The following is a 27,872-nucleotide window of genomic DNA, read 5'->3' on the forward strand; positions in this document are numbered from 1 at the left end:
GGAGAGTGATGGAGAAAGAAGGAGAGGAGAGAGAGGAGAGGGATGCAGAGAGAAGGAGAGGAGAGGGAGAGGAGAAGGTAGAGGGGAGGGATGGAGAAAGAAGGAGAGGAGAGTGGAGAGGAGAGGGATGCAGAGAGAAGGAGAGGAGAGGGGAGAGGGTAGAGGGGAGGATGCAGAGATAAGGAGAGGAGAGGGGAGAGGAGAGGGGAGAGGATGAGAGGGTAGAGGGGGATGCAGAGTGAAGGAGAGGAGAGGGATGCCGAGAGAAGGAGAGGAGAGAGGGGAGAGGAGAGGGTAGAGGGGAGGATGCAGAGAGAAGGAGAGGAGGAGGGGAGATGAAAGGGTAGAGGGGAGGGATGCAGCGAGAAGGAGAGGAGAGAGTAGAGGAGAGGGATGCAGAGAGAAGGAGAGGAGAGTGTAGAGGGTAGGGATGCAGCAAGAAGGAGGAGAGAGTAGAGGAGAGGGATGCAGAGAGAAGGAGAGGAGAGTGTAGAGGGGAGGGATGCAGCAAGAAGGAGAGGAGAGGATAGAGGAGAGGGATGGCGAAAGAAGGGGAGGAGAGGGTAGAGCAGAGAGATGGAGAGAGAAGGACAGGAGAGGGTAGAGGAGAGGGATGGAGAGAGAAGGAGAGGAGAGGGGGGAAGTATTTGACTGTTTCTGTAATATAGAGTGGGACAGAGAGGAATTTTTGGGTGAGAAGTTTTAGGGAGAGAGGTTGATATTGTGAGAGGGAAGTTTAGGGGAAAGAGTGAGAGTGAGGGGGATCATCTCATAGACATAGTTCAGATCCCAGAGGGGACAGAAAGAAAGACAGACCCAGTCTTGAGGTTGTTAATGGCGTCCTCCACCCCTCTCTGGTTATATTTGACCATGTAATGGTGCATGCCAGGGTAGTTACTGCGGATGTTCTTCTCTGTACTTCCATTGGGCACCGTGCCAAACTTCAGAGGGGGGTACTGCTCTGTGGGGTGCTGGAACTGAAAGAGAGGTGAGAAAGGGGAGTTTGAGTAGGGCTAAACATCCCTATTTTATGAAGAAACAATGGGCCTATGTTTGAATAGAGGGGAGAAGCCTGTGCTTTGCTACAGTACAAGGAAGTATATTTTTTTCTACATCAGAGAACCATAGAGACCAAATCACATAAACCGTATGAATCCAGTTGTATTGTAAAATAAGTGTATCTGTAGCCATGTCCAATCACCATAACACTGAGCAGTATCACGACAACAAAGTATTGACCATAAAGCACTGAGCTGTAATAGACCATGACAATACACTCAACATCAAGCTCAAAATACCATGCTATCATATTCTACCAAAACATTGAACATCAGAAAGCAGAGAGAGAGAGAGAAAGAAAGAAAGAGAGAGAGAGAGAGAGAGAGAGAGAGAGAGAGAGAGAGAGAGCCTGGACATCAATGTGTGCTTGCGAGTGAAATTGATGTTAAACTGAACATATTTTTAAACATTGGTACATCAAAATCGAACCCTTACCTATAACCCTTACCTATAACCCTTACCTATAACCCTTACCTATAACCCTTACCTATAACCCTTACCTATAACCCTTACCTATAACCCTTACCTATAACCCTTACCTATAACCCTTACCTATAACCCTTACCTATAACCCTTACCTATAACCCTTACCTATAACCCTTAACCCTACCTATAACCCTTACCTATAACCCTTACCTATAACCCTTACCTATAACCCTTACCTATAACCCTTACCTATAACCCTTACCTATAACCCTTAACTATAACCCTTACCTATAACCCTTAACTATAACCCTTACCTATAACCCTTACCTATAACCCTTACCTATAACCCTTACCTATAACCCTTACCTATAACCCTTACCTATAACCCTTACCTATAACCCTTACCTATAACCCTTACCTATAACCCTTACCTATAACCCTTACCTATAACCCTTACCTATAACCCTTACCTATAACCCTTACCTATAACCCTTACCTATAACCCTTACCTATAACCCTTAACCTATAACCCTTACCTATAACCCTTACCTATAACCCCTTACCTATAACCCTTACCTATAACCCTTACCTATAACCCTTACCTATAACCCTTACCTATAACCCTTACCTATAACCCTTACCTATAACCCTTACCTTAACCTATAACCCTTACCTATAACCCTTACCTATAACCCTTACCTATAACCCTTACCTATAACCCTTACCTATAACCCTTACCTATAACCCTTACCTATAACCCTTACCTATAACCCTTACCTATAACCCTTACCTATAACCCTTACCTATAACCCTTACCTATAACCCTACCTATAACCCTTACCTATAACCCTTACCTATAACCCTTACCTATAACCCTTACCTATAACCCTTACCTATAACCCTTACCTATAACCCTTACCTATAACCCTTACCTATAACCCTTACCTATAACCCTTACCTATAACCCTTACCTATAACCCTTACCTATAACCCTTACCTATAACCCTTACCTATAACCCTTACCTATAACCCTTACCTATAACCCTTACCTATAACCCTTACCTATAACCCTTACCTATAACCCTTACCTATAACCCTTACCTATAACCCTTACCTATAACCCTTACCTATAACCCTTACCTATAACCCTTACCTATAACCCTTACCTATAACCCTTACCTATAACCCTTACCTATAACCCTTACCTATAACCCTTACCTATAACCCTTACCTATAACCCTTACCTATAACCCTTACCTATAACCCTTACCTATAACCCTTACCTATAACCCTTACCTATAACCCTTACCTATAACCCTTACCTATAACCCTTACCTATAACCCCTTACCTATAACCCTTACCTATAACCCTTACCTATAACCCTTACCTATAACCCTTACCTATAACCCTTACCTATAACCCCTACCTATAACCCTTACCTATAACCCTTACCTATAACCCTTACCTATAACCCTTACCTATAACCCTTACCTATAACCCTTACCTATAACCCTTACCTATAACCCTTACCTATAACCCTTACCTATAACCCTTACCTATAACCCTTACCTATAACCCTTACCTATAACCCTTACCTATAACCCTTACCTATAACCCTTACCTATAACCCTTACCTATAACCTTACCTATAACCCTTACCTATAACCCTTACCTATAACCCTTACCTATAACCCTTACCTATAACCCTTACCTATAACCCTTACCTATAACCCTTATAACCTATAACCCTTACCTATAACCCTTACCTATAACCCTTACCTATAACCCTTACCTATAACCCTTACCTATAACCCTTACCTATAACCCTTACCTATAACCCTTACCTATAACCCTTACCTATAACCCTTACCTATAACCCTTACCTATAACCCTTACCTATAACCCTTACCTATAACCCTTACCTATAACCCTTACCTATAACCCTTACCTATAACCCTACCTATAACCCTTACCTATAACCCTTACCTATAACCCTTACCTATAACCCTTACCTATAACCCTTACCTATAACCCTTACCTATAACCCTTACCTATAACCCTTACCTATAACCCTTACCTATAAACCCTTACCTATAACCCTTACCTATAACCCTTACCTATAACCCTTACCTATAACCCTTACCTATAACCCTTACCTATAACCCTTACCTATAACCCTTACCTATAACCCTTACCTATAACCCTTACCTATAACCCTTACCTATAACCCCTTACCTATAACCCTTACCTATAACCCTTACCTATAACCCTTACCTATAACCCTTACCTATAACCCTTACCTATAACCCTTACCTATAACCCTTACCTATAACCCTTACCTATAACCCTTACCTATAACCCTTACCTATAACCCTTACCTATAACCCTTACCTATAACCCTTACCTATAACCCTTACCTATAACCCTTACCTATAACCCTTACCTATAACCCTTACCTATAACCCTTACCTATAACCCTTACCTATAACCTTTACCTATAACCCTTATAACCTATAACCCTTACCTATAACCCTTACCTATAACCCTTACCTATAACCCTTACCTATAACCCTTACCTATAACCCTTACCTATAACCCTTACCTATAACCCTTACCTATAACCCTATAACCTATAACCCTTACCTATAACCCTTACCTATAACCCTTACCTATAACCCTTACCTATAACCCTTACCTATAACCCTTACCTATAACCCTTACCTATAACCCTTACCTATAACCCTTACCTATAACCCTTACCTATAACCCTTACCTATAACCCTTACCTATAACCCTTACCTATAACCCTTACCTATAACCCTTACCTATAACCCTTACCTATAACCCTTACCTATAACCCTTACCTATAACCCTTACCTATAACCCTTACCTATAACCCTTACCTATAACCCTTTACCTATAACCCTTACCTATAACCCTTACCTATAACCCTTACCTATAACCCTTACCTATAACCTTACCTATAACCCTTACCTATAACCCTTACCTATAACCCTTACCTATAACCTTTACCTATAACCCTTACCTATAACCCTTACCTATAACCTTATAAACCCTTACCTATAACCCTTACCTATAACCCTTACCTATAACCCTTACCTATAACCCTTACCTATAACCCCTTACCTATAACCCTTACCTATAACCCTTACCTATAACCCTTACCTATAACCCTTACCTATAACCCTTACCTATAACCCTTACCTATAACCCTTACCTATAACCCTTACCTATAACCCTTACCTATAACCCTTACCTATAACCCTTACCTATAACCCTTACCTATAACCCTTACCTATAACCCTTACCTATAACCCTTTACCTATAACCCTTACCTATAACCCTTACCTATAACCCTTACCTATAACCCTTACCTATAACCCTTACCTATAACCCTTACCTATAACCCTTACCTATAACCCTTACCTATAACCCTTACCTATAACCTTTACCTATAACCCTTACCTATAACCCTTACCTATAACCCTTACCTATAACCCTTACCTATAACCCTTACCTATAACCCTTACCTATAACCTTTACCTATAACCCTTACCTATAACCCTTACCTATAACCCTTACCTATAACCCTTACCTATAACCCTTACCTATAACCCTTACCTATAACCCTTACCTATAACCCTTACCTATAACCCTTACCTATAACCCTTACCTATAACCCTTACCTATAACCCTTACCTATAACCCTTACCTATAACCCTTACCTATAACCCTTACCTATAACCCTTACCTATAACCCTTACCTATAACCCTTACCTATAACCCTTACCTATAACCCTTACCTATAACCCTTACCTATAACCCTTACCTATAACCCTTACCTATAACCCTTACCTATAACCCTTACCTATAACCCTTACCTATAACCCTTACCTATAACCCTTACCTACCTATAACCCCTTACCTATAACCCTTACCTATAACCCTTACCTATAACCCTTACCTATAACCCTTACCTATAACCCTTACCTATAACCCTTACCTATAACCCCTACCTATAACCCTTACCTATAACCCTACCTATAACCCTTACCTATAACCCTTACCTATAACCCTTACCTATAACCCTTACCTATAACCCTTACCTATAACCCTTACCTATAACCCTTACCTATAACCCTTACCTATAACCCTTACCTATAACCCTTACCTATAACCCTTACCTATAACCCTTACCTATAACCCTTACCTATAACCCTTACCTATAACCCTTACCTATAACCCTTACCTATAACCCCTTACCTATAACCTACCTATAACCCTTACCTATAACCCTTACCTATAACCCTTACCTATAACCCTTACCTATAACCCTTACCTATAACCCTTACCTATAACCCTTACCTATAACCCTTTACCTATAACCCTTACCTATAACCCTTACCTATAACCCTTACCTATAACCCTTACCTATAACCCTTACCTATAACCCTTACCTATAACCCTTACCTATAACCCTTACCTATAACCCTTACCTATAACCCTTACCTATAACCCTTACCTATAACCCTTACCTATAACCCTTACCTATAACCCTTAACTATAACCCTTACCTATAACCCTTATAACCTACCTATAACCCTTAACCCTTACCTAAACCCTTACCTATAACCCTTACCTATAACCCTTACCTATAACCCTTACCTATAACCCTTACCTATAACCCTTACCTATAACCCTTACCTATAACCCTTACCTATAACCCTTACCTATAACCCTTACCTATAACCCTTACCTATAACCCTTACCTATAACCCTTACCTATAACCCTTACCTATAACCCTTACCTATAACCCTTACCTATAACCCTTACCTATAACCCTTACCTATAACCCTTACCTATAACCCTTACCTATAACCCTTACCTATAACCCTTACCTATAACCCTTACCTATAACCCTTACCTATAACCCTTACCTATAACCCTTACCTATAACCCTTACCTATAACCCTTACCTATAACCCTTACCTATAACCCTTACCTATAACCCTTACCTATAACCCTTACCTATAACCCTTACCTATAACCCTTACCTATAACCCTACCTATAACCCTTACCTATAACCCTTACCTATAACCCTTACCTATAACCCTTACCTATAACCCTTACCTATAACCCTTACCTATAACCCTTACCTATAACCCTTACCTATAACCCTTACCTATAACCCTTACCTATAACCCCCTTACCTATAACCCTTACCTATAACCCTTACCTATAACCCTTACCTATAACCCCTACCTATAACCCTAACCCTTACCTATAACCCTTACCTATAACCCTTACCTATAACCCCTACCTATAACCCTTACCTATAACCCTTACCTATAACCTTTACCTATAACCCTTACCTATAACCCTTACCTATAACCTTTACCTATAACCCTTACCTATAACCTTTACCTATAACCCTTACCTATAACCCTTACCTATAACCCCTACCTATAACCCTTACCTATAACCTTAACTATAACCCTTACCTATAACCCTTACCTATAACCTTTACCTATAACCCTTACCTATAACCTTTACCTATAACCCCTACCTATAACCCTTACCTATAACCCTTACCTATAACCCTTACCTATAACCCTTACCTATAACCCTTACCTATAACCCTTACCTATAACCCTTTACCTATAACCCTTACCTATAACCCTTTACCTATAACCCTTACCTATAACCCTTACCTATAACCCTTACCTATAACCCTTAACTATAACCCTTACCTATAACCCCTACCTATAACCCTTACCTATAACCCTTACCTATAACCCTTACCTATAACCCTTACCTATAACCCTTACCTATAACCCTTACCTATAACCCTTACCTATAACCCTTACCTATAACCCTTACCTATAACCCTTTACCTATAACCCTTACCTATAACCCTTACCTATAACCCTTACCTATAACCCTTACCTATAACCCTTACCTATAACCCTTACCTATAACCCTTACCTATAACCCTTACCTATAACCCTTACCTATAACCCTTACCTATAACCCTTACCTATAACCCTTACCTATAACCTTTACCTATAACCCTTACCTATAACCCTTACCTATAACCCTTACCTATAACCCTTACCTATAACCCTTACCTATAACCCTTACCTATAACCCTTACCTATAACCTTACCTATAACCCTTACCTATAACCCTTACCTATAACCCTTACCTATAACCCTTACCTATAACCCTTACCTATAACCCTTACCTATAACCCTTACCTATAACCCTACCTATAACCCTTACCCTTACCTATAACCCTTACCTATAACCCTTACCTATAACCCTTACCTATAACCCTTACCTATAACCCTTACCTATAACCCTTACCTATAACCCTTACCTATAACCCTTACCTATAACCCTTACCTATAACCCTTTACCTATAACCCTTACCTATAACCCTTACCTATAACCCTTACCTATAACCCTTACCTATAACCCTTACCTATAACCCTTACCTATAACCCTTACCTATAACCCTTACCTATAACCCTTACCTATAACCCTTACCTATAACCCTTACCTATAACCCTTACCTATAACCCTTACCTATAACCTATAAACCCTTACCTATAACCCTTACCTATAACCCTTACCTATAACCCTTACCTATAACCCTTACCTATAACCCTTTACCTATAACCCTTACCTATAACCCTTACCTATAACCCTTACCTATAACCCCTACCTATAACCCTTAACTATAACCCTTACCTATAACCCTTACCTATAACCCTTACCTATAACCCTTACCTATAACCCTTACCCACCTTACAAAAAAAACACACCATCATTCTTCTATGTTTACCTTTTTGTCTGAGAGTCCAGAGACAGTGTCTATGTACTCCTCCTGGATCATGAAGGCAGCCAGGTTGGCTGTGTAGGAAGCCAGGAAGATGACAGCGAAGAAGGCCCAGATCAGCACCATGATCTTACTGGTGGTTCCTCTGGGGTTCTCCACTGGGACCGAGTTATTGAACACAATGGCCCACAGCAACCACACAGACTTTCCTATGGTGAACGTAGAGCCTCCTGCCTCTGGATGGAGAGAGGGACAGGAGGGGGTGGGGGGAGACCAGGGTTGGGGCAGAGAGGGAGTTTGGTGGGGTGGGGTATGAGGGAGAGAGAGAGAGAGAGAGAGAGAGGGAGGACGTGAGGGACAAGGAGGAGGAGAGTCCCTCACTGGAAAAGTATGAGTGCATCCAGTCAACAGTCCTCTCAATAGAGCTTTAAATGAAGGCCTGCAGTGTTAAAGGGATACCAGCATGCTAGCAGATACCAATAGAGCTTTAAATGAAGGCCTGCAGTGTTAAAGGGATACCAGCATGCTAGCAGATACCAATAGAGCTTTAAATGAAGGCCTGCAGTGTTAAAGGGATACCAGCATGCTAGCAGATACCAATAGAGCTTTAAATGAAGGCCTGCAGTGTTAAAGGGATACCAGCATGCTAGCAGATGCCAATGAGAGCTTTAAATGAAGGCCTGCAGTGTTAAAGGGATACCAGCATGCTAGCAGATACCAATAGAGCTTTAAATGAAGGCCTGCAGTGTTAAAGGGATACCAGCATGCTAGCAGATACCAATAGAGCTTTAAATGAAGGCCTGCAGTGTTAAAGGGATACCAGCATGCTAGCAGATACCAATAGAGCTTTAATGAAGACCTGCAGTGTTAAAGGGATACCAGCATGCTAGCAGATACCAATAGAGCTTTAAATGAAGGCATGCAGTGTTAAAGGGATACCAGCATGCTAGCAGATACCAATAGAGCTTTAAATGAAGGCCTGCAGTGTTAAAGGGATACCAGCATGCTAGCAGATACCAATAGAGCTTTAAATGAAGGCCTGCAGTGTTAAAGGGATACCAGCATGCTAGCAGATGCCAATAGAGCTTTAAATGAAGGCCTGCAGTGTTAAAGGGATACCAGCATGCTAGCAGATACCAATAGAGCTTTAAATGAAGGCCTGCAGTGTTAAAGGGATACAAGCATGCTAGCAGATACCAATAGAGCTTTAAATGAAGGCCTGCAGTGTTAAAGGGATACCAGCATGCTAGCAGATACCAATAGAGCTTTAAATGAAGGCCTGCAGTGTTAAAGGGATACCAGCATGCTAGCAGATACCAATAGAGCTTTAAATGAAGGCCTGCAGTGTTAAAGGGATACCAGCATGCTAGCAGATACCAATAGAGCTTTAAATGAAGACCTGCAGTGTTAAAGGGATACCAGCATGCTAGCAGATACCAATAGAGCTTTAAATGAAGGCCTGCAGTGTTTAAGGGATACCAGCATGCTAGCAGATACCAATAGAGCTTTAAATTAAGGCCTGCAGTGTTAAAGGGATACCAGCATGCTAGCAGATACCAATAGAGCTTTAAATGAAGACCTGCAGTGTTAAAGGGACACCAGCATGCTAGCAGATACCAATAGAGCTTTAAATGAAGGCCTGCAGTGTTAAAGGGATACCAGCATGCTAGCAGATACCAATAGAGCTTTAAATGAAGGCCTGCAGTGTTAAAGGGATACCAGCATGCTAGCAGATACCAATAGAGCTTTAAATGAAGACCTGCAGTGTTAAAGGGATACCAGCATGCTAGCAGATACCAATAGAGCTTTAAATGAAGGCATGCAGTGTTAAAGGGATACCAGCATGCTAGCAGATACCAATAGAGCTTTAAATGAAGGCCTGCAGTGTTAAAGGGATACCAGCATGCTAGCAGATACCAATAGAGCTTTAAATGAAGGCCTGCAGTGTTAAAGGGATACCAGCATGCTAGCAGATGCCAATAGAGCTTTAAATGAAGGCCTGCAGTGTTAAAGGGATACCAGCATGCTAGCAGATACCAATAGAGCTTTAAATGAAGGCCTGCAGTGTTAAAGGGATACCAGCATGCTAGCAGATACCAATAGAGCTTTAAATGAAGGCCTGCAGTGTTAAAGGGATACCAGCATGCTAGCAGATACCAATAGAGCTTTAAATGAAGGCCTGCAGTGTTAAAGGGATACCAGCATGCTAGCAGATACCAATAGAGCTTTAAATGAAGACCTGCAGTGTTAAAGGGATACCAGCATGCTAGCAGATACCAATAGAGCTTTAAATGAAGGCCTGCAGTGTTTAAGGGATACCAGCATGCTAGCAGATACCAATAGAGCTTTAAACCTAAGGCCTGCAGTGTTAAAGGGATACCAGCATGCTAGCAGATACCAATAGAGCTTTAAATGAAGACCTGCAGTGTTAAAGGGATACCAGCATGCTAGCAGATACCAATAGAGCTTTAAATGAAGGCCTGCAGTGTTAAAGGGATACCAGCATGCTAGCAGATACCAATAGAGCTTTAAATGAAGGCCTGCAGTGTTAAAGGGATACCAGCATGCTAGCAGATAGCGCAATGACTGGAAGTCTATTGGTATCGCTAGTTAGTATTGGCTCGTGAAACAGTGTTTTCAACCCATTTTACTGTAAGCAACGTTATGGACAATATTGTTCCACTCAATATGAACTAAATATCCAAAACCCCTGGAATGACTGATCCATGCCTTATGATAAGGTATATTTCCTGTTTTTAAGGTGTTTTATTTCCTGTTTTTATTTGATCTGACCTAGTATTGATTCCATGCTCTTCTTAAGATCCTATTGTGGATTTTCTATTTCTTTACCTTTGGTACTGAACACTGCATTGATGAGGAAGAGCTTTAAAGTAAGCATTTCACTGTACTGTTTACACCTGTTGTATACCGTGCACGTGACACATAAACTTTGATTTGATATAAGTAAATAATACCTTGCTGATTCCCTCTCAAGCACTTTCAATAAATATTGAACACCACCGCTTTCAACACTGAGATGAGAGATGAAGGGAATGTGTGAGAGGAGGACAGAGAGGTAGAGAGGTAAAATATGTACAGCGCAGCAGTCATGCTGTAAAAGATGAGAGAGAGAGAACTAAGAGAGAGAGAGACCTAAGAGAGAGAGAGACCTAAGAAAGAGAAGGAGAGGGAGAGAGAGAGAGAGAGAGAGGAAAGAGAGAGGGAGAGAGACCTAAGAGAGAGAGAGAGAAGGAGAGAGAGCGCGGAGGTATCGGACAGAGGCAGGAATCATACAGAATATGACAGCGGTGCAAACTGCACTGCTAAATAATAAATGTCTGCTTCAATATTAAACATATAGGGCTGCAATACAACATATGAGAGACAATATTGGTTTCCATCCACTGATACACACACTTTCATACCAATCAATGTTTCTGCAGTGATACTTGATTGACTGACCAACCAACATCATCAACAACAGCACAACCAAGGCATAGAAATGTTCTGTGGTGATGGACATGTAAATCAGCCAAACACAGTGTAGGGAGGGTATTCTGGAATGTTCTGTCACATGATCTATGAGACATTGAACATATAGAACAACTGTATGGAATTGTGTATCCATTCAGTCACCTAGGAAACAACATGGCTTCCAAACATGGACCCAGCATATCCTCTTTCTAATGGAACTCTGTCACTTACTCTTTCCGCTGGAAAGGCTGCGGTTGTAGCCGACTGGACTGAAGAACTCAAATATGAAGACGGTCACAGCCACCACGGTCAGGCACATGACGAACATCATCACCCACACCGCTGGACTGTAGGGCTCTGAGGGAGGAGAGGAGAGGAGGGGAGAGGAGGGGAGAGGAGGAGAGGAGAGGAGAGGAGGGGAGGGGAGGAGAGGAGAGGAGGGGAGGGAGAGGAGGGGAGGAGAGGAGAGGAGGGGAGAGAGAGGGGAGGAGAGGAGGGGGAGGAGAGGAGAGGAGAGGAGAGGAGAGGAGGAGAGGAGGGAGAGGAGAGGAGAGAGGAGGAGAGGAGAGGAGAGGAGAGGAGAGGAGAGGAGGAGGGAGAGGAGAGGAGAGGAGAGAGGAGAGGAGAGGAGAGGAGGAGAGAGGAGAGGAGAGGAGAGGAGAGGAGAGAGAGGAGAGGAGAGGAGGCGGGGAGGAGAGGAGAGAGAGAGGAGAGGAGAGGAGAGGAGAGGAGAGGAGAGGAGAGGAGAGGAGAGAGGAGAGGAGAGGAGAGGAGAGGAGAGGAGAGGGAGAGAGGAGGGGAGGGGAGGGAGAGGAGAGGAGAGGAGAGGAGAGGAGGGAGAGGAGGGGAGAGGAGAGGAGAGGAGGAGGGGAGGAGGGAGAGGAGAGGGAGGAGAGGAGAGGAGGGAGAGGAGAGGAGAGGAGAGGAGAGGAGAGGAGAGAGGAGGGAGAGGAGAGGGAGGGGAGGGAGAGGAGGGGCGGGGAGAGGAGAGAAGAGGAGAGGAGAGGAGAGGAGAGGAGGGGAAAGGAGAGGAGAGGAGAGGAGAGGAGGAGGAGAGGAGAGGAGAGGAGAGGAGAGGGGAGAGGAGAGGAGAGGAGAGGAGAGGAGAGGAGAGGAGGAGAGGAGAGGAGAGAGGAGAGGAGAGGAGAGAGGGAGAGGAGAGGAGAGGAGGGAGAGAGGATCAACAAAGACATTCAGTATAAACACAACTTAGAACACTTTCATAACTCTACCTACATGTACATATTACCTAAACTAACCTGTACCCCCTCACACTGGCTCTGTACCGGTGCCCCCACACACTGACTCTGTACCGGTGCCCCCACACACTGACTCTGTACCTGTACCCCCACACACTGACTCTGTACCGGTACCCACACACATTGACTCTGTACCGGTACCCCCACACACTGACTCTGTACCTGTACCCCCACACACTGACTCTGTACCTGTACCCCACACATTGACTCTGTACCGGTACCCCCACACACTGACTCTGTACTGGTGCCCCACACACTGACTCTGTACTGGTGCCCCACACACTGACTCTGTACCGGTGCCCCCACACACTGACTCTGTACCAGTGCCCCCACACACTGACTCTGTACCGGTGCCCCCACACACTGAATCTGTACCAGGACCCCCCGTATATAGTCTCGCTATTGTTATTTTACTGCTGCTCTTTAATTACTTGTTACTTTCATTTCTTATTCTTATCATATTTTTTAAAACTGCATTGTTGGTTAGGGGCTCGTAGGTAAACATTTCACTGTAAGGTCTACACCTGTTGTATTTGGCGCATGTGACTAATACAATTGGATTTGATTTGTTGATCGAGGCGACTGAGAATCCATCAGAGTCCAAACCAATCTAAGTTACAGAGCTCTGCGAGCAAACAAACCAGCTAGCTAACACAGCATGACCCACCACTATGATCCAGTGTTTCTGTGTCTTCCAGTCCATTCTGTTCACTGTAATTCAATCTAAAAAATGATTTCACCTGCTGACAGACTGGAACACTGGGGCCCCACAAGGGTGCGTTCTGAGCCCTCTCCTGTACTCCCTGTTCACCCACGACTGCGTGGCCATGCACGCCTCCAACTCAATCATCAAGTTTGCGGACGACACAACAGTGGTAGGCTTGATTACCAACAACGACGAGACGGCCTACAGGGAGGAGGTGAGGGCCCTCGGAGTGTGGTGTCAGGAAAATAACCTCACACTCAACGTCAACAAAACTAAGGAGATGATTGTGGACTTCAGGAAACAGCAGAGGGAACACCCCCCATCCACATCGATGGAACAGTAGTGGAGAGGGTAGCAAGTTTTAAGTTCCTCGGCATACACATCACAGACAAACTGAATTGGTCCACTCACACAGACAGCATCGTGAAGAAGGCGCAGCAGCGCCTCTTCAACCTCAGGAGGCTGAAGAAATTTGGCTTGTCACCAAAAGCACTCACAAACTTCTACAGATGCACAATCGAGAGCATCCTGGCGGGCTGTATCACCGCCTGGTATGGCAACTGCACCACCCTCAACCGTAAGGCTCTCCAGAGGGTAGTGAGGTCTGCACAACGCATCACCGGGGGCAAACTACCTGCCCTCCAGGACACCTACACCACCCGATGCTACAGGAAGGCCATAAAGATCATCAAGGACATCAACCACCCGAGCCACTGCCTGTTCACCCCGCTGTCATCCAGAAGGCGAGGTCAGTACAGGTGCATCAAAGCTGGGACCGAGAGACTGAAAAACAGCTTCTATCTCAAGGCCATCAGACTGTTAAACAGCCACCACTAACATTGAGTGGCTACTGCCAACACACTGTCAATGACACTGACTCTACTCCAGCCACTTTAATCATGGGAATTGATGGGAAATGATGTAAATATATCACTAGCCACTTTAAACAATGCTACCTTATATAATGTTACTTACCCTACATTGTTCATCTCATATGCATACGTTGATACTGTACTCTATATCATCGACTGCATCCTTATGTAATACATGTATCACTAGCCACTTTAACTATGCCACGTGGTTTACATACTCATCTCATATGTATATACTGTACTCGATATCATCTACTGTATCTTGCCTATGCTGCTCTGTACCATCACTCATTCATATATCCTTATGTACATATTCTTTATCCCCTTACACTGTGTATAAGACAGTAGTTTTTTTGGAATTGTTAGTTAGATTACTTGCTCGTTATTACTGCATTGTCGGAACTAGAAGCACAAGCATTTCGCTACACTCGCATTAACATCTGCTAACCATGTGTATGTGACAAATAAAATTTTATTTTATTTGATTTGATTTGATTTGAAGTATAAGCTGAACCGACGTGACAAAGTAAAAGTAACAACAAACGCAAGTAAAGATTGAACCATTTGATGGAAACACAGCACTTTTGAATTGGGAGAGGGTAAGCTGATCTTAGATCTGTGCATAACGTTCATTTACATTTTATTCATTTAGCAGACTCTCCTATTGTCACGACTTCTACCGAAGTCGGTTCCTCTCCTTGTTCGGGCGGTGTTTAGTGGTCGACGTCACCGGTCTTATAGCCATTGCCGATCCATTTTTCATGTTCCATTTGTTTTGTCTTGTTTTCACACTCACCTGGTTTCAAATCCCTAACTACATGTTGTATATTTTCCCCCTGTTTCCCCCATGTCCTTGTCGGGAATTGTTTATTGTAAGTTCTTGTGCTATGTGTTACTGGTGTGCTTTGTGTCACTGGTGTGCTATGTGTCACTGGTGTGCTTTGTGTCACTGGTGTGCTATGTGTTACTGGTGTGCTATGTGTTACTGGTGTGCTTTGTGTCACTGGTGTGCTATGTGTCACTGGTGTGCTATGTGTTACTGGTGTGCTATGTGTTACTGGTGTGCTATGTGTTACTGGTGTGCTATGTGTCACTGGTGTGCTATGTGTTACTGGTGTGCTATGTGTTACTGGTGTGCTATGTGTTACTGGTGTGCTATGTGTTACTGGTGTGCTATGTGTCACTGGTGTGCTATGTGTTACTGGTGTGCTATGTGTTACTGGTGTGTTACTGGTGTGCTATGTGTTAGTGGTGTGCTATGTGTTACTGGTGTGCTATGTGTCACTGGTGTGCTATGTGTTACTGGTGTGCTATGTGTTACTGGTGTGCTATGTGTTACTGGTGTGCTTTGTGTCACTGGTGTGCTATGTGTCACTGGTGTGCTTTGTGTCACTGGTGTGCTATGTGTTACTGGAGCCCATGTGTTTGTTGTTTTATATGCTGTTAGTTTTATATATTAAACTGCTCTGGCTATTCACCAAGTTCTGCTCTCCTGCGTTGCACTTCCCTGCCACCCCTTACACTTATCCAGAGTGACTTACAGTTAGTGCATTCATCTTAACATACAGTAGCTAGGTGGCACAACCACACATCACTGTCATTGTAAGTACACTTTTCCTCAATAAAGTAGCTATCAGCAAAGTCAGAGCTAGATAGGGAGGGGGTGGAGAGTCATGTGCAAGTGGGAATTTCATTTTAACCTGGAGCATCAATAATGTCCAGATTTACTTCAACCTCATCAGTTCCTTCACTCACCCAGGAAGGCAGAGGGTGAGACGGTTCCATTGCTACGGGAGACCATGACGCTGATGCCTGTCTCCACGAAGGGGACGGAGAAGTCCACGACCTCTGACCTCTCCTCGTTGATGGTGAGGGATCCGATGGCCATATCTGCTCGCTGTCCCACCACCTGATGGACAGGAGGAGAAACTACATTCAGAGAGATAGAGGAGTACACTGCCACATAACACATTATTATAGGATAAACTACATTCAGAGAGATAGAGGAGTACACTGCCACATAACACATTATTATAGGATAAACTACATTCAGAGAGATAGAGGGGTACACTGGCCACATAACACATTATTATAGGATAAACTACATTCAGAGAGATAGAGGGGTACAATGGCCTTATAACACATTATTATAGGACAAACTACAGTCAGAGAGATAGAGGAGTACACTGGTCTTATGACACATTATAATAGCAGAAACTACATTCAGAGAGGTAGAGGGGTACACTGGTCTTATAACACATTATTATAGGAGAAACTGCAGTCAGAGAGATAGAGGAGTACACTGGCCTTATAACACATTATTATAGGATAAACTACAGTCAGAGAGATAGAGGAGTACACTGGTCTTATGACACATTATAATAGCAGAAACTACAGTCAGAGAGGTAGAGGGGTACACTGGCCACATAACACATTATTATTGGATAAACTACATTCAGAGAGATAGAGGGGTACACTGCCTCATAACCCATTATTATAGGATAAACTACAGTCAGAGAGATAGAGGGGTACACTGCCTCATAACCCATTATTATAGGATAAACTACAGTCAGAGAGATAGAGGAGTACACTGCCACATAACACATTATTGTAGGATAAACTACATTCAGAGAGATAAAGGGGTACACTGGCGTTATAACACATTATTACAGGATAAACTACAGTCAGAGAGATAGAGGGGTACACTGGCCACATAACACATTATTATAGGATAAACTACGTTGAGAGAGATAGAGGAGTACACTGGCCTTATAACACATTATTATAGGATAAACTACATTCAGAGAGATAGATGGGCACACCGGCCACATAACACATTATTATAGGATAAACTACAGTCAGAGAGATAGAGGGGTACACTGCCTCATAACACATTATTATAGGATAAACTACAGTCAGAGAGATAGAGGAGTACACTGGCGTTATAACACATTATTACAGGATAAACTACAGTCAGAGAGATAGAGGGGTACACTGGCAACATAACACATTATTATAGGATAAACTACATTCAGAGAGATAGAGGAGTACACTGCCACATAACACATTATTATAGGATAAACTACATTCAGAGAGGTAGAGAGGGTACACTGGTCTTATAACACATTATTATAGGAGAAACTACAGTCAGAGAGATAGAGGAGTACACTGGTCTTATAACACATTATTATAGCAGAAACTACTACAGTCAGAGAGGTAGAGGGGTACACTGGCCACATAACACATTATTATAGGATAAACTACATTCAGAGAGATAGAGGAGTACACTGACCACATAACACATTATTATAGGATAAACTACATTCAGAGATAGAGGGGTACACTGGCCTTATAACACATTATTATAGGATAAACTACATTCAGAGATAGAGGGGTACACTGACCACATAACACATTATTATAGGATAAACTACATTCAGAGATAGAGGGGTACACTGGCCTTATAACACATTATTATAGGATAAACTACATTCAGAGATAGAGGGGTACACTGACCTCATAACACATTATTATAGGATAAACTACATTCAGAGAGGTAGAGGGGTACTGTCACGCCCTGGTCTTAGTATTTTGTGTTTTCTTTATTTATTTGGTCAGGCCAGGGTGTGACATGGGTTTATTTTGTGTTGTGTTTATGTATGGGGTTTTTTCGTAGGTTTTAGGATTGTGGCTTAGTGGGGTGTTCTAGCAAAGTCTATGGTTGCCTGAGGCGGTTTTCAATCAGAGGCAGGTGATTCTCGTTGTCTCTGATTGGGAACCATATTCTTTGAGTGCTTAGTGGGTGATTGTTCCTGTCTCAGTGTTTTGTATTCACCAGTTAGGCTGTATAGGTTTTCACGTTCCGTTTGTTGTTTTGTATTGTTCGTATTCATCTTCATTAAAGATGTATATTATCAACCACCCTGCATTTTGGTCCGACTCTCTTTCGACGGAAGAAAAACGTAACAGGTACTCTGCCACATAACACATTATTATAGGATAAACTACATTCAGAGAGATAGAGGAGTACACTGGCCACATAACACATTATTATAGGATAAACTACATTCAGAGAGATAGAGGGGTACACTGGCCACATAACCCATTATTATAACACAGTATTATAAGATAAACTACATTCAGAGAGATAGAGGAGTACACTGGCCTTATAACACAGTATTATAAGATAAACTACATTCAGAGAGATAGAGGGGTACACTGGCCACATAACACATTATTATAGGATAAACTACAGTCAGAGAGATAGAGGAGTACACTGCCACATAACACATTATCATAGGATAAACTACATTCAGAGAGATAGAGGAGTACACTGCCACATAACACATTATTATAGGAAAATTACATTCAGAGAGATAGAGGGGTACACTGCCACATAACCCATTATTATAACACAGTATTATAAGATAAACTACATTCAGAGAGATAGAGGGGTACACTGCCACATAACACATTATTATAACACAGTATTATAAGATAAACTACATTCAGAGAGATAGAGGGGTACACTGGCCTTATAACACAGTATTATAAGATAAACTACATTCAGAGAGATAGAGGGGTACACTGCCACATAACACATTATTATAGGATAAACTACAGTCAGAGAGATAGATGGGCACACTGGCCTTATAACACATTATTATAACACAGTATTATAACACAGTATTATAAGATAAACTACATTCAGAGAGATAGAGGGGTACAATGATCTTATAACACATTATTATAGGATAAACTACATTCAGAGAGGTAGAGGGGTACACTGCCATATAACACATTATTATAGGATAAACTACATTCAGAGAGGTAGAGGGGTACACTGGTCTTATAACACATTATTATAGGAGAAACTACATTCAGAGAGATAGAGTAGTACACTGCCTCATAACACATTATTATAGGATAAACTACATTCAGAGAGATAAAGGGGTACACTGGCCTTATAACACATTATTATAGGATAAACTCAATTCAGAAAGATAGAGGGGTACACTGCCTCATAACACATTATTATAGGATAAACTACAGTCAGAGAGATAGAGGGGTACACTGCCACATAACAAATTATTATAACACAGTATTATAGGATAAACTACATTCAGAGAGATAGAGGGGTACACTGGCCTTATAACACATTATTATAGGATAAACTACAGTCAGAGAGATAGAGGGGTACACTGGTCTTATAACACATTATTATATGATAAACTACATTCAGAGAGATAGAGGGGTACACTGGTTTTATAACACATTATTATAGGATAAACTACATTCAGAGAGATAGAGGGGTACACTGGCCACATAACACATTATTATAGGATAAACTACAGTCAGAGAGCTAGAGGAGTACACTGCCTCATAACACATTATTATTGGATAAACTACAGTCAGAGTGATAGAGGGGTACACTGGCCACATAACACATTATTATAGGATAAACTACATTCAGAGAGATAGAGGAGTACACTGCCACATAACACATTATTATAGGATAAACTACATTCAGAGAGGTAGAGGGGTACACTGGTCTTATAACACATTATTATAGGAGAAACTACAGTCAGAGAGATAGAGGAGTACACTGGTCTTGTAACACATTATTATAGGATAAACTACATTCAGAGAGATAGAGGAGTACACTGGTCTTATAACACATTATTATAGGATAAACTACATTCAGAGAGATAGAGGAGTACACTGGTCTTATAACACATTATTATTGGATAAACTACATTCAGAGAGATAGAGGAGTACACTGCCACATAACACATTATTATAGGATAAACTACATTCAGAGAGATAGAGGAGTACACTGCCACATAACACATTATTATAGGATAAACTACATTCAGAGAGATAGAGGGGTACACTGGCCACATAACACATTATTATAGGATAAACTACATTCAGAGAGATAGAGGAGTACACTGACCTCATAACACATTATTATAGGATAAACTACATTCAGAGAGGTAGAGGGGTACTGTCACGCCCTGGTCTTAGTATTTTGTGTTTTCTATATTTATTTGGTCAGGCCAGGGTGTGACATGGGTTTATTTTGTGTTGTGTTTATGTATGGGGGTTTTTCGTAGGTTTTAGGATTGTGGCTTAGTGGGGTGTTCTAGCAAAGTCTATGGTTGCCTGAGGCGGTTCTCAATCAGAGGCAGGTGATTCTCGTTGTCTCTGATTGGGAACCATATTCTTTGAGTGCTTAGTGGGTGATTGTTCCTGTCTCAGTGTTTTGTATTCACCAGTTAGGCTGTATAGGTTTTCACGTTCCGTTTGTTGTTTTGTATTGTTCTTATTCATCTTCATTAAAGATGTATATTATCAACCACCCTGCATTTTGGTCCGACTCTCTTTCGACGGAAGAAAAACGTAACAGGTACTCTGCCACATAACACATTATTATAGGATAAACTACATTCAGAGAGATAGAGGAGTACACTGGCCACATAACACATTATTATAGGATAAACTACATTCAGAGAGATAGAGGAGTACACTGGCCTTATAACACAGTATTATAGGATAAACTACATTCAGAGAGATAGAGGGGTACACTGGCCACATAACACATTATTATAACACAGTATTATAAGATAAACTACATTCAGAGAGATAGCGGAGTACACTGGCCTTATAACACAGTATTATAAGATAAACTACATTCAGAGAGATAGAGGGGTACACTGGCCACATAACACATTATTATAGGATAAACTACAGTCAGAGAGATAGAGGAGTACACTGCCACATAACACATTATCATAGGATAAACTACATTCAGAGAGATAGAGGAGTACACTGCCACATAACACATTATTATAGGAAAATTACATTCAGAGAGATAGAGGGGTACACTGCCACATAACCCATTATTATACCACAGTATTATAAGATAAACTACATTCAGAGAGATAGAGGGGTACACTGCCACATAACACATTATTATAACACAGTATTATTATATGTAAACTACATTCAGAGAGATAGAGGGGTACACTGGCCTTATAACGCATTATTATAGTTTAAACTACAGTCAGAGAGATAGATGGGCACACTGGCCTTATAACACATTATTATAACACAGTATTATAACACAGTATTATAAGATAAACTACATTCAGAGAGATAGAGGGGTACAATGATCTTATAACACATTATTATAGGATAAACTACATTCAGAGAGGTAGAGGGGTACACTGCCATATAACACATTATTATAGGATAAACTACATTCAGAGAGGTAGAGGGGTACACTGGTCTTATAACACATTATTATAGGAGAAACTACATTCAGAGAGATAAAGGGGTACACTGGCCTTATAACACATTATTATAGGATAAACTCAATTCAGAGAGATAGAGGGGTACACTGCCTCATAACACATTATTATAGGATAAACTACAGTCAGAGAGATAGAGGGGTACACTGCCACATAACAAATTATTATAACACAGTATTATAGGATAAACTACATTCAGAGAGATAGAGTAGTACACTGCCTCATAACACATTATTATAGGATAAACTACATTCAGAGAGATAAAGGGGTACACTGGCCTTATAACACATTATTATAGGATAAACTACATTCAGAGAGATAAAGGGGTACACTGGCGTTATAACACATTATTACAGGATAAACTACAGTCAGAGAGATAGAGGGGTACACTGGCCACATAACACATTATTATAGGATAAACTACATTGAGAGAGATAGAGGAGTACACTGGCCTTATAACACATTATTATAGGATAAACTACATTCAGAGAGATAGATGGGCACACCGGCCACATAACACATTATTATAGGATAAACTACAGTCAGAGAGATAGAGGAGTACACTGGCGTTATAACACATTATTACAGGATAAACTACAGTCAGAGTGATAGAGGGGTACACTGGCCACATAACACATTATTATAGGATAAACTACATTCAGAGAGATAGAGGAGTACACTGCCACATAACACATTATTATAGGATAAACTACATTCAGAGAGGTAGAGAGGGTACACTGGTCTTATAACACATTATTATAGGAGAAACTACAGTCAGAGAGATAGAGGAGTACACTGGTCTTATAACACATTATTATAGCAGAAACTACTACAGTCAGAGAGGTAGAGGGGTACACTGGCCACATAACACATTATTATAGGATAAACTACATTCAGAGAGATAGAGGAGTACACTGACCACATAACACATTATTATAGGATAAACTACATTCAGAGAGGTAGAGGGGTACTGTCACGCCCTGGTCTTAGTATTTTGTGTTTTCTATATTTATTTGGTCAGGCCAGGGTGTGACATGGGTTTATTTTGTGTTGTGTTTATGTATGGGGTTTTTTCGTAGGTTTTAGGATTGTGGCTTAGTGGGGTGTTCTAGCAAAGTCTATGGTTGCCTGAGGCGGTTCTCAATCAGAGGCAGGTGATTCTCGTTGTCTCTGATTGGGAACCATATTTAGGCAGCCATATTCTTTGAGTGCTTAGTGGGTGATTGTTCCTGTCTCAGTGTTTTGTATTCACCAGTTAGGCTGTATAGGTTTTCACGTTCCGTTTGTTGTTTTGTATTGTTCTTATTCATCTTCATTAAAGATGTATATTATCAACCACCCTGCATTTTGGTCCGACTCTCTTTCGACGGAAGAAAAACGTAACAGGTACTCTGCCACATAACACATTATTATAGGATAAACTACAGTCAGAGAGGTAGAGGGGTACACTGGCCTTATAACACATTATTACAGGATAAACTACATTCAGAGAGATAGAGGGGTACTCTGCCACATAACACATTATTATAGGATAAACTACATTCAGAGAGATAGAGGAGTACACTGGCCACATAACACATTATTATAGGATAAACTACATTCAGAGAGATAGAGGAGTACACTGGCCTTATAACACATTATTATAGGATAAACTACATTCAGAGAGATAGAGGGGTACACTGGCCACATAACACATTATTATAACACAGTATTATAAGATAAACTACATTCAGAGAGATAGAGGAGTACACTGGCCTTATAACACAGTATTATAAGATAAACTACATTCAGAGAGATAGAGGGGTACACTGCCACATAACCCATTATTATAACACAGTATTATAAGATAAACTACATTCAGAGAGATAGAGGAGTACACTGGCCTTATAACACAGTATTATAAGATAAACTACATTCAGAGAGATAGAGGGGTACACTGGCCACATAACACATTATTATAGGATAAACTACAGTCAGAGAGATAGAGGAGTACACTGCCACATAACACATTATCATAGGATAAACTACATTCAGAGAGATAGAGGGGTACACTGGCCACATAACACATTATTATAGGATAAACTACAGTCAGAGAGATAGAGGAGTACACTGCCACATAACACATTATTATAGGAAAATTACATTCAGAGAGATAGAGGGGTACACTGCCACATAACCCATTATTATACCACAGTATTATAAGATAAACTACATTCAGAGAGATAGAGGGGTACACTGCCACATAACACATTATTATAGTTTAAACTACAGTCAGAGAGATAGATGGGCACACTGGCCTTATAACACATTATTATAGTTTAAACTACAGTCAGAGAGATAGATGGGCACACTGGCCTTATAACACATTATTATAACACAGTATTATAACACAGTATTATAAGATAAACTACATTCAGAGAGATAGAGGGGTACAATGATCTTATAACACATTATTATAGGATAAACTACATTCAGAGAGGTAGAGGGGTACACTGCCATATAACACATTATTATAGGATAAACTACATTGAGAGAGATAGAGGAGTACACTGGCCTTATAACACATTATTATAGGATAAACTACATTCAGAGAGATAGAGGGGTACACTGGCCACATAACACATTATTATAGGATAAACTACATTCAGAGAGATAGAGGGGTACACTGGCACATAACCCATTATTATCACACAGTATTATAAGATAAACTACATTCAGAGAGATAGAGGGGTACACTGGCCACATAACACATTATTATAGGATAAACTACAGTCAGAGAGATAGAGGAGTACACTGCCACATAACACATTATCATAGGATAAACTACATTCAGAGAGATAGAGGGGTACACTGGCCACATAACACATTATTATAGGATAAACTACAGTCAGAGAGATAGAGGAGTACACTGCCACATAACACATTATCATAGGATAAACTACATTCAGAGAGATAGAGGAGTACACTGCCACATAACACATTATTATAGGAAAATTACATTCAGAGAGATAGAGGGGTACACTGCCACATAACCCATTATTATAACACAGTATTATAAGATGAACTACATTCAGAGAGATAGAGGGGTACACTGGCCTTATAACGCATTATTATAGTTTAAACTACAGTCAGAGAGATAGATGGGCACACTGTCCTTATAACACATTATTATAACACAGTATTATAACACAGTGTTATAAGATAAACTACATTCAGAGAGATAGAGGGGTACAATGATCTTATAACACATTATTATAGGATAAACTACAGTCAGAGAGATCGAGGAGTACACTGGCCTTATAACACATTATTATAGGAGAAACTACATTCAGAGAGATAGAGTAGTACACTGGCCTTATAACACATTATTATAGGATTAACTACATTCAGAGAGGTAGAGGGATACACTGGTCTTATAACACATTATTATAGGAGAAACTACAGTCAGAGAGATCGAGGAGTACACTGGCCTTATAACACATTATTATAGGAGAAACTACATTCAGAGAGATAGAGTAGTACACTGCCTCATAACACATTATTATAGGATAAACTACATTCAGAGAGATAAAGGGGTACACTGGCCTTATAACACATTATTATAGGATAAACTAAATTCAGAGAGATAGAGGGGTACACTGCCTCATAACACATTATTATAGGATAAACTACAGTCAGAGAGATAGAGGGGTACACTGCCACATAACACATTATTATAACACAGTATTATAGGATAAACTACATTCAGAGAGATAGAGGGGTACACTGGCCTTATAACACATTATTATAGGATAAACTACAGTCAGAGAGATAGAGGGGTACACTGGTCTTATAACACATTATTATATGATAAACTACATTCAGAGAGATAGAGGGGTACACTGGCCTTATAACACATTATTATAGGATAAACTACATTCAGAGAGATAGAGGGGTACACTGGCCACATAACACATTATTATAGGATAAACTACATTCAGAGAGATAGAGGGGTACACTGCCACATAACCCATTATTAAAACACAGTATTATAAGATAAACTACATTCAGAGAGATAGAGGGGTACACTGGCCACATAACACTTTATTATAGGATAAACTACAGTCAGAGAGATAGAGGAGTACACTGCCACATAACACATTATCATAGGATAAACTACATTCAGAGAGATAGAGGAGTACACTGCCACATAACACATTATCATAGGATAAACTACATTCAGAGAGATAGAGGAGTACACTGCCACATAACACATTATTATAGGAAAATTACATTCAGAGAGATAGTGGGGTACACTGCCACATAACCCATTATTATAACACAGTATTATAAGATAAACTACATTCAGAGAGATAGAGGAGTACACTGCCACATAACACATTATTATAGGAAAATTACATTCAGAGAGATAGTGGGGTACACTGCCACATAACCCATTATTATAACACAGTATTATAAGATAAACTACATTCAGAGAGATAGAGGGGTACACTGCCACATAACACATTATTATAACACAGTATTATAAGATAAACTACATTCAGAGAGATAGAGGGGTACACTGCCACATAACGCATTATTATAGTTTAAACTACAGTCAGAGAGATAGATGGGCACACTGGCCTTATAACACATTATTATAACACAGTATTATAACACAGTATTATAAGATAAACTACATTCAGAGAGATAGAGGGGTACAATGATCTTATAACACATTATTATAGGATAAACTACAGTCAGAGAGATAGAGGGGTACACTGCCATATAACACATTATTATAGGATAAACTACATTCAGAGAGATAGAGGGGTACACTGGCCTTATAACACATTATTATAGGATTAACTACATTCAGAGAGGTAGAGGGATACACTGGTCTTATAACACGTTATTATAGGATAAACTACAGTCAGAGAGATCGAGGAGTCCACTGGCCTTATAACACATTATTATAGGATAAACTACAGTCAGAGAGATAGAGGAGTACACTGGCCTTATAACACATTATTATAGGATAAACTACATTCAGAGAGGTAGAGGGGTACACTGGTCTTATAACACATTATTATAGGAGAAACTACATTCAGAGAGATAGAGTAGTACACTGCCTCATAACACATTATTATAGGATAAACTACATTCAGAGAGATAAAGGGGTACACTGGCCTTATAACACATTATTATAGGATAAACTAAATTCTGAGAGATAGAGGGGTACACTGCCTCATAACACATTATTATAGGATAAACTACAGTCAGAGAGATAGAGGGGTACACTGCCACATAACACATTATTATAACACAGTATTATAGGATAAACTACATTCAGAGAGATAGAGGGGTACACTGGCCTTATAACACATTATTATAGGATAAACTACAGTCAGAGAGATAGAGGGGTACACTGGTCTTATAACACATTATTATATGATATACTACATTCAGAGAGATAGAGGGGTACACTGGCCTTATCACACATTATTATAGGATAAACTACAGTCAGAGAGATAGAGGAGTACACTGCCACATAACACATTATTATAGGATAAACTACATTCAGAGAGGTAGAGGGGTACACTGGTCTTATAACACATTATTATAGGAGAAACTACAGTCAGAGAGATAGAGGAGTACACTGGTCTTGTAACACATTATTATAGCAGAAACTACAGTCAGAGAGGTAGAGGGGTACACTGGCCACATAACACATTATTATAGGATAAACTACATTCAGAGAGATAGAGGGGTACACTGGCCTTATAACACATTATTATAGGATAAACTACATTCAGAGAGATAGAGGGGTACACTGGTCTTATAACACATTATTATAGGATAAACTACATTCAGAGAGATAGAGGAGTACACTGGCCTTATAACACATTATTATAGGAT

The 27,872-nt window shown here is 40.6% G+C and overlaps 1 protein-coding gene across 1 annotated transcript in view; it reads right to left on the reverse strand.

Annotated features, from left to right (window-relative positions):
- LOC112239942 (glutamate receptor ionotropic, NMDA 2D-like) overlaps nucleotides 1-27,872 on the reverse strand; it is a 106,476-nt gene that overhangs the window by 61,216 nt on the left and 17,388 nt on the right. The window contains exons 4-7 of the mRNA XM_042305126.1: nucleotides 16,417-16,570; nucleotides 12,056-12,181; nucleotides 8,357-8,586; nucleotides 817-977 (exon numbers count right to left, since the gene is read on the reverse strand). Of these exons, the coding sequence (XP_042161060.1) occupies nucleotides 817-977; nucleotides 8,357-8,586; nucleotides 12,056-12,181; nucleotides 16,417-16,570 (671 nt within the window). The remainder of the gene's footprint in view (nucleotides 1-816; nucleotides 978-8,356; nucleotides 8,587-12,055; nucleotides 12,182-16,416; nucleotides 16,571-27,872) is intronic.

The sequence above is a fragment of the Oncorhynchus tshawytscha genome, linkage group LG23 (assembly GCF_018296145.1).
Source record: "Oncorhynchus tshawytscha isolate Ot180627B linkage group LG23, Otsh_v2.0, whole genome shotgun sequence".
In the NCBI taxonomy this organism is placed as follows: Eukaryota; Metazoa; Chordata; class Actinopteri; order Salmoniformes; family Salmonidae; genus Oncorhynchus; species Oncorhynchus tshawytscha.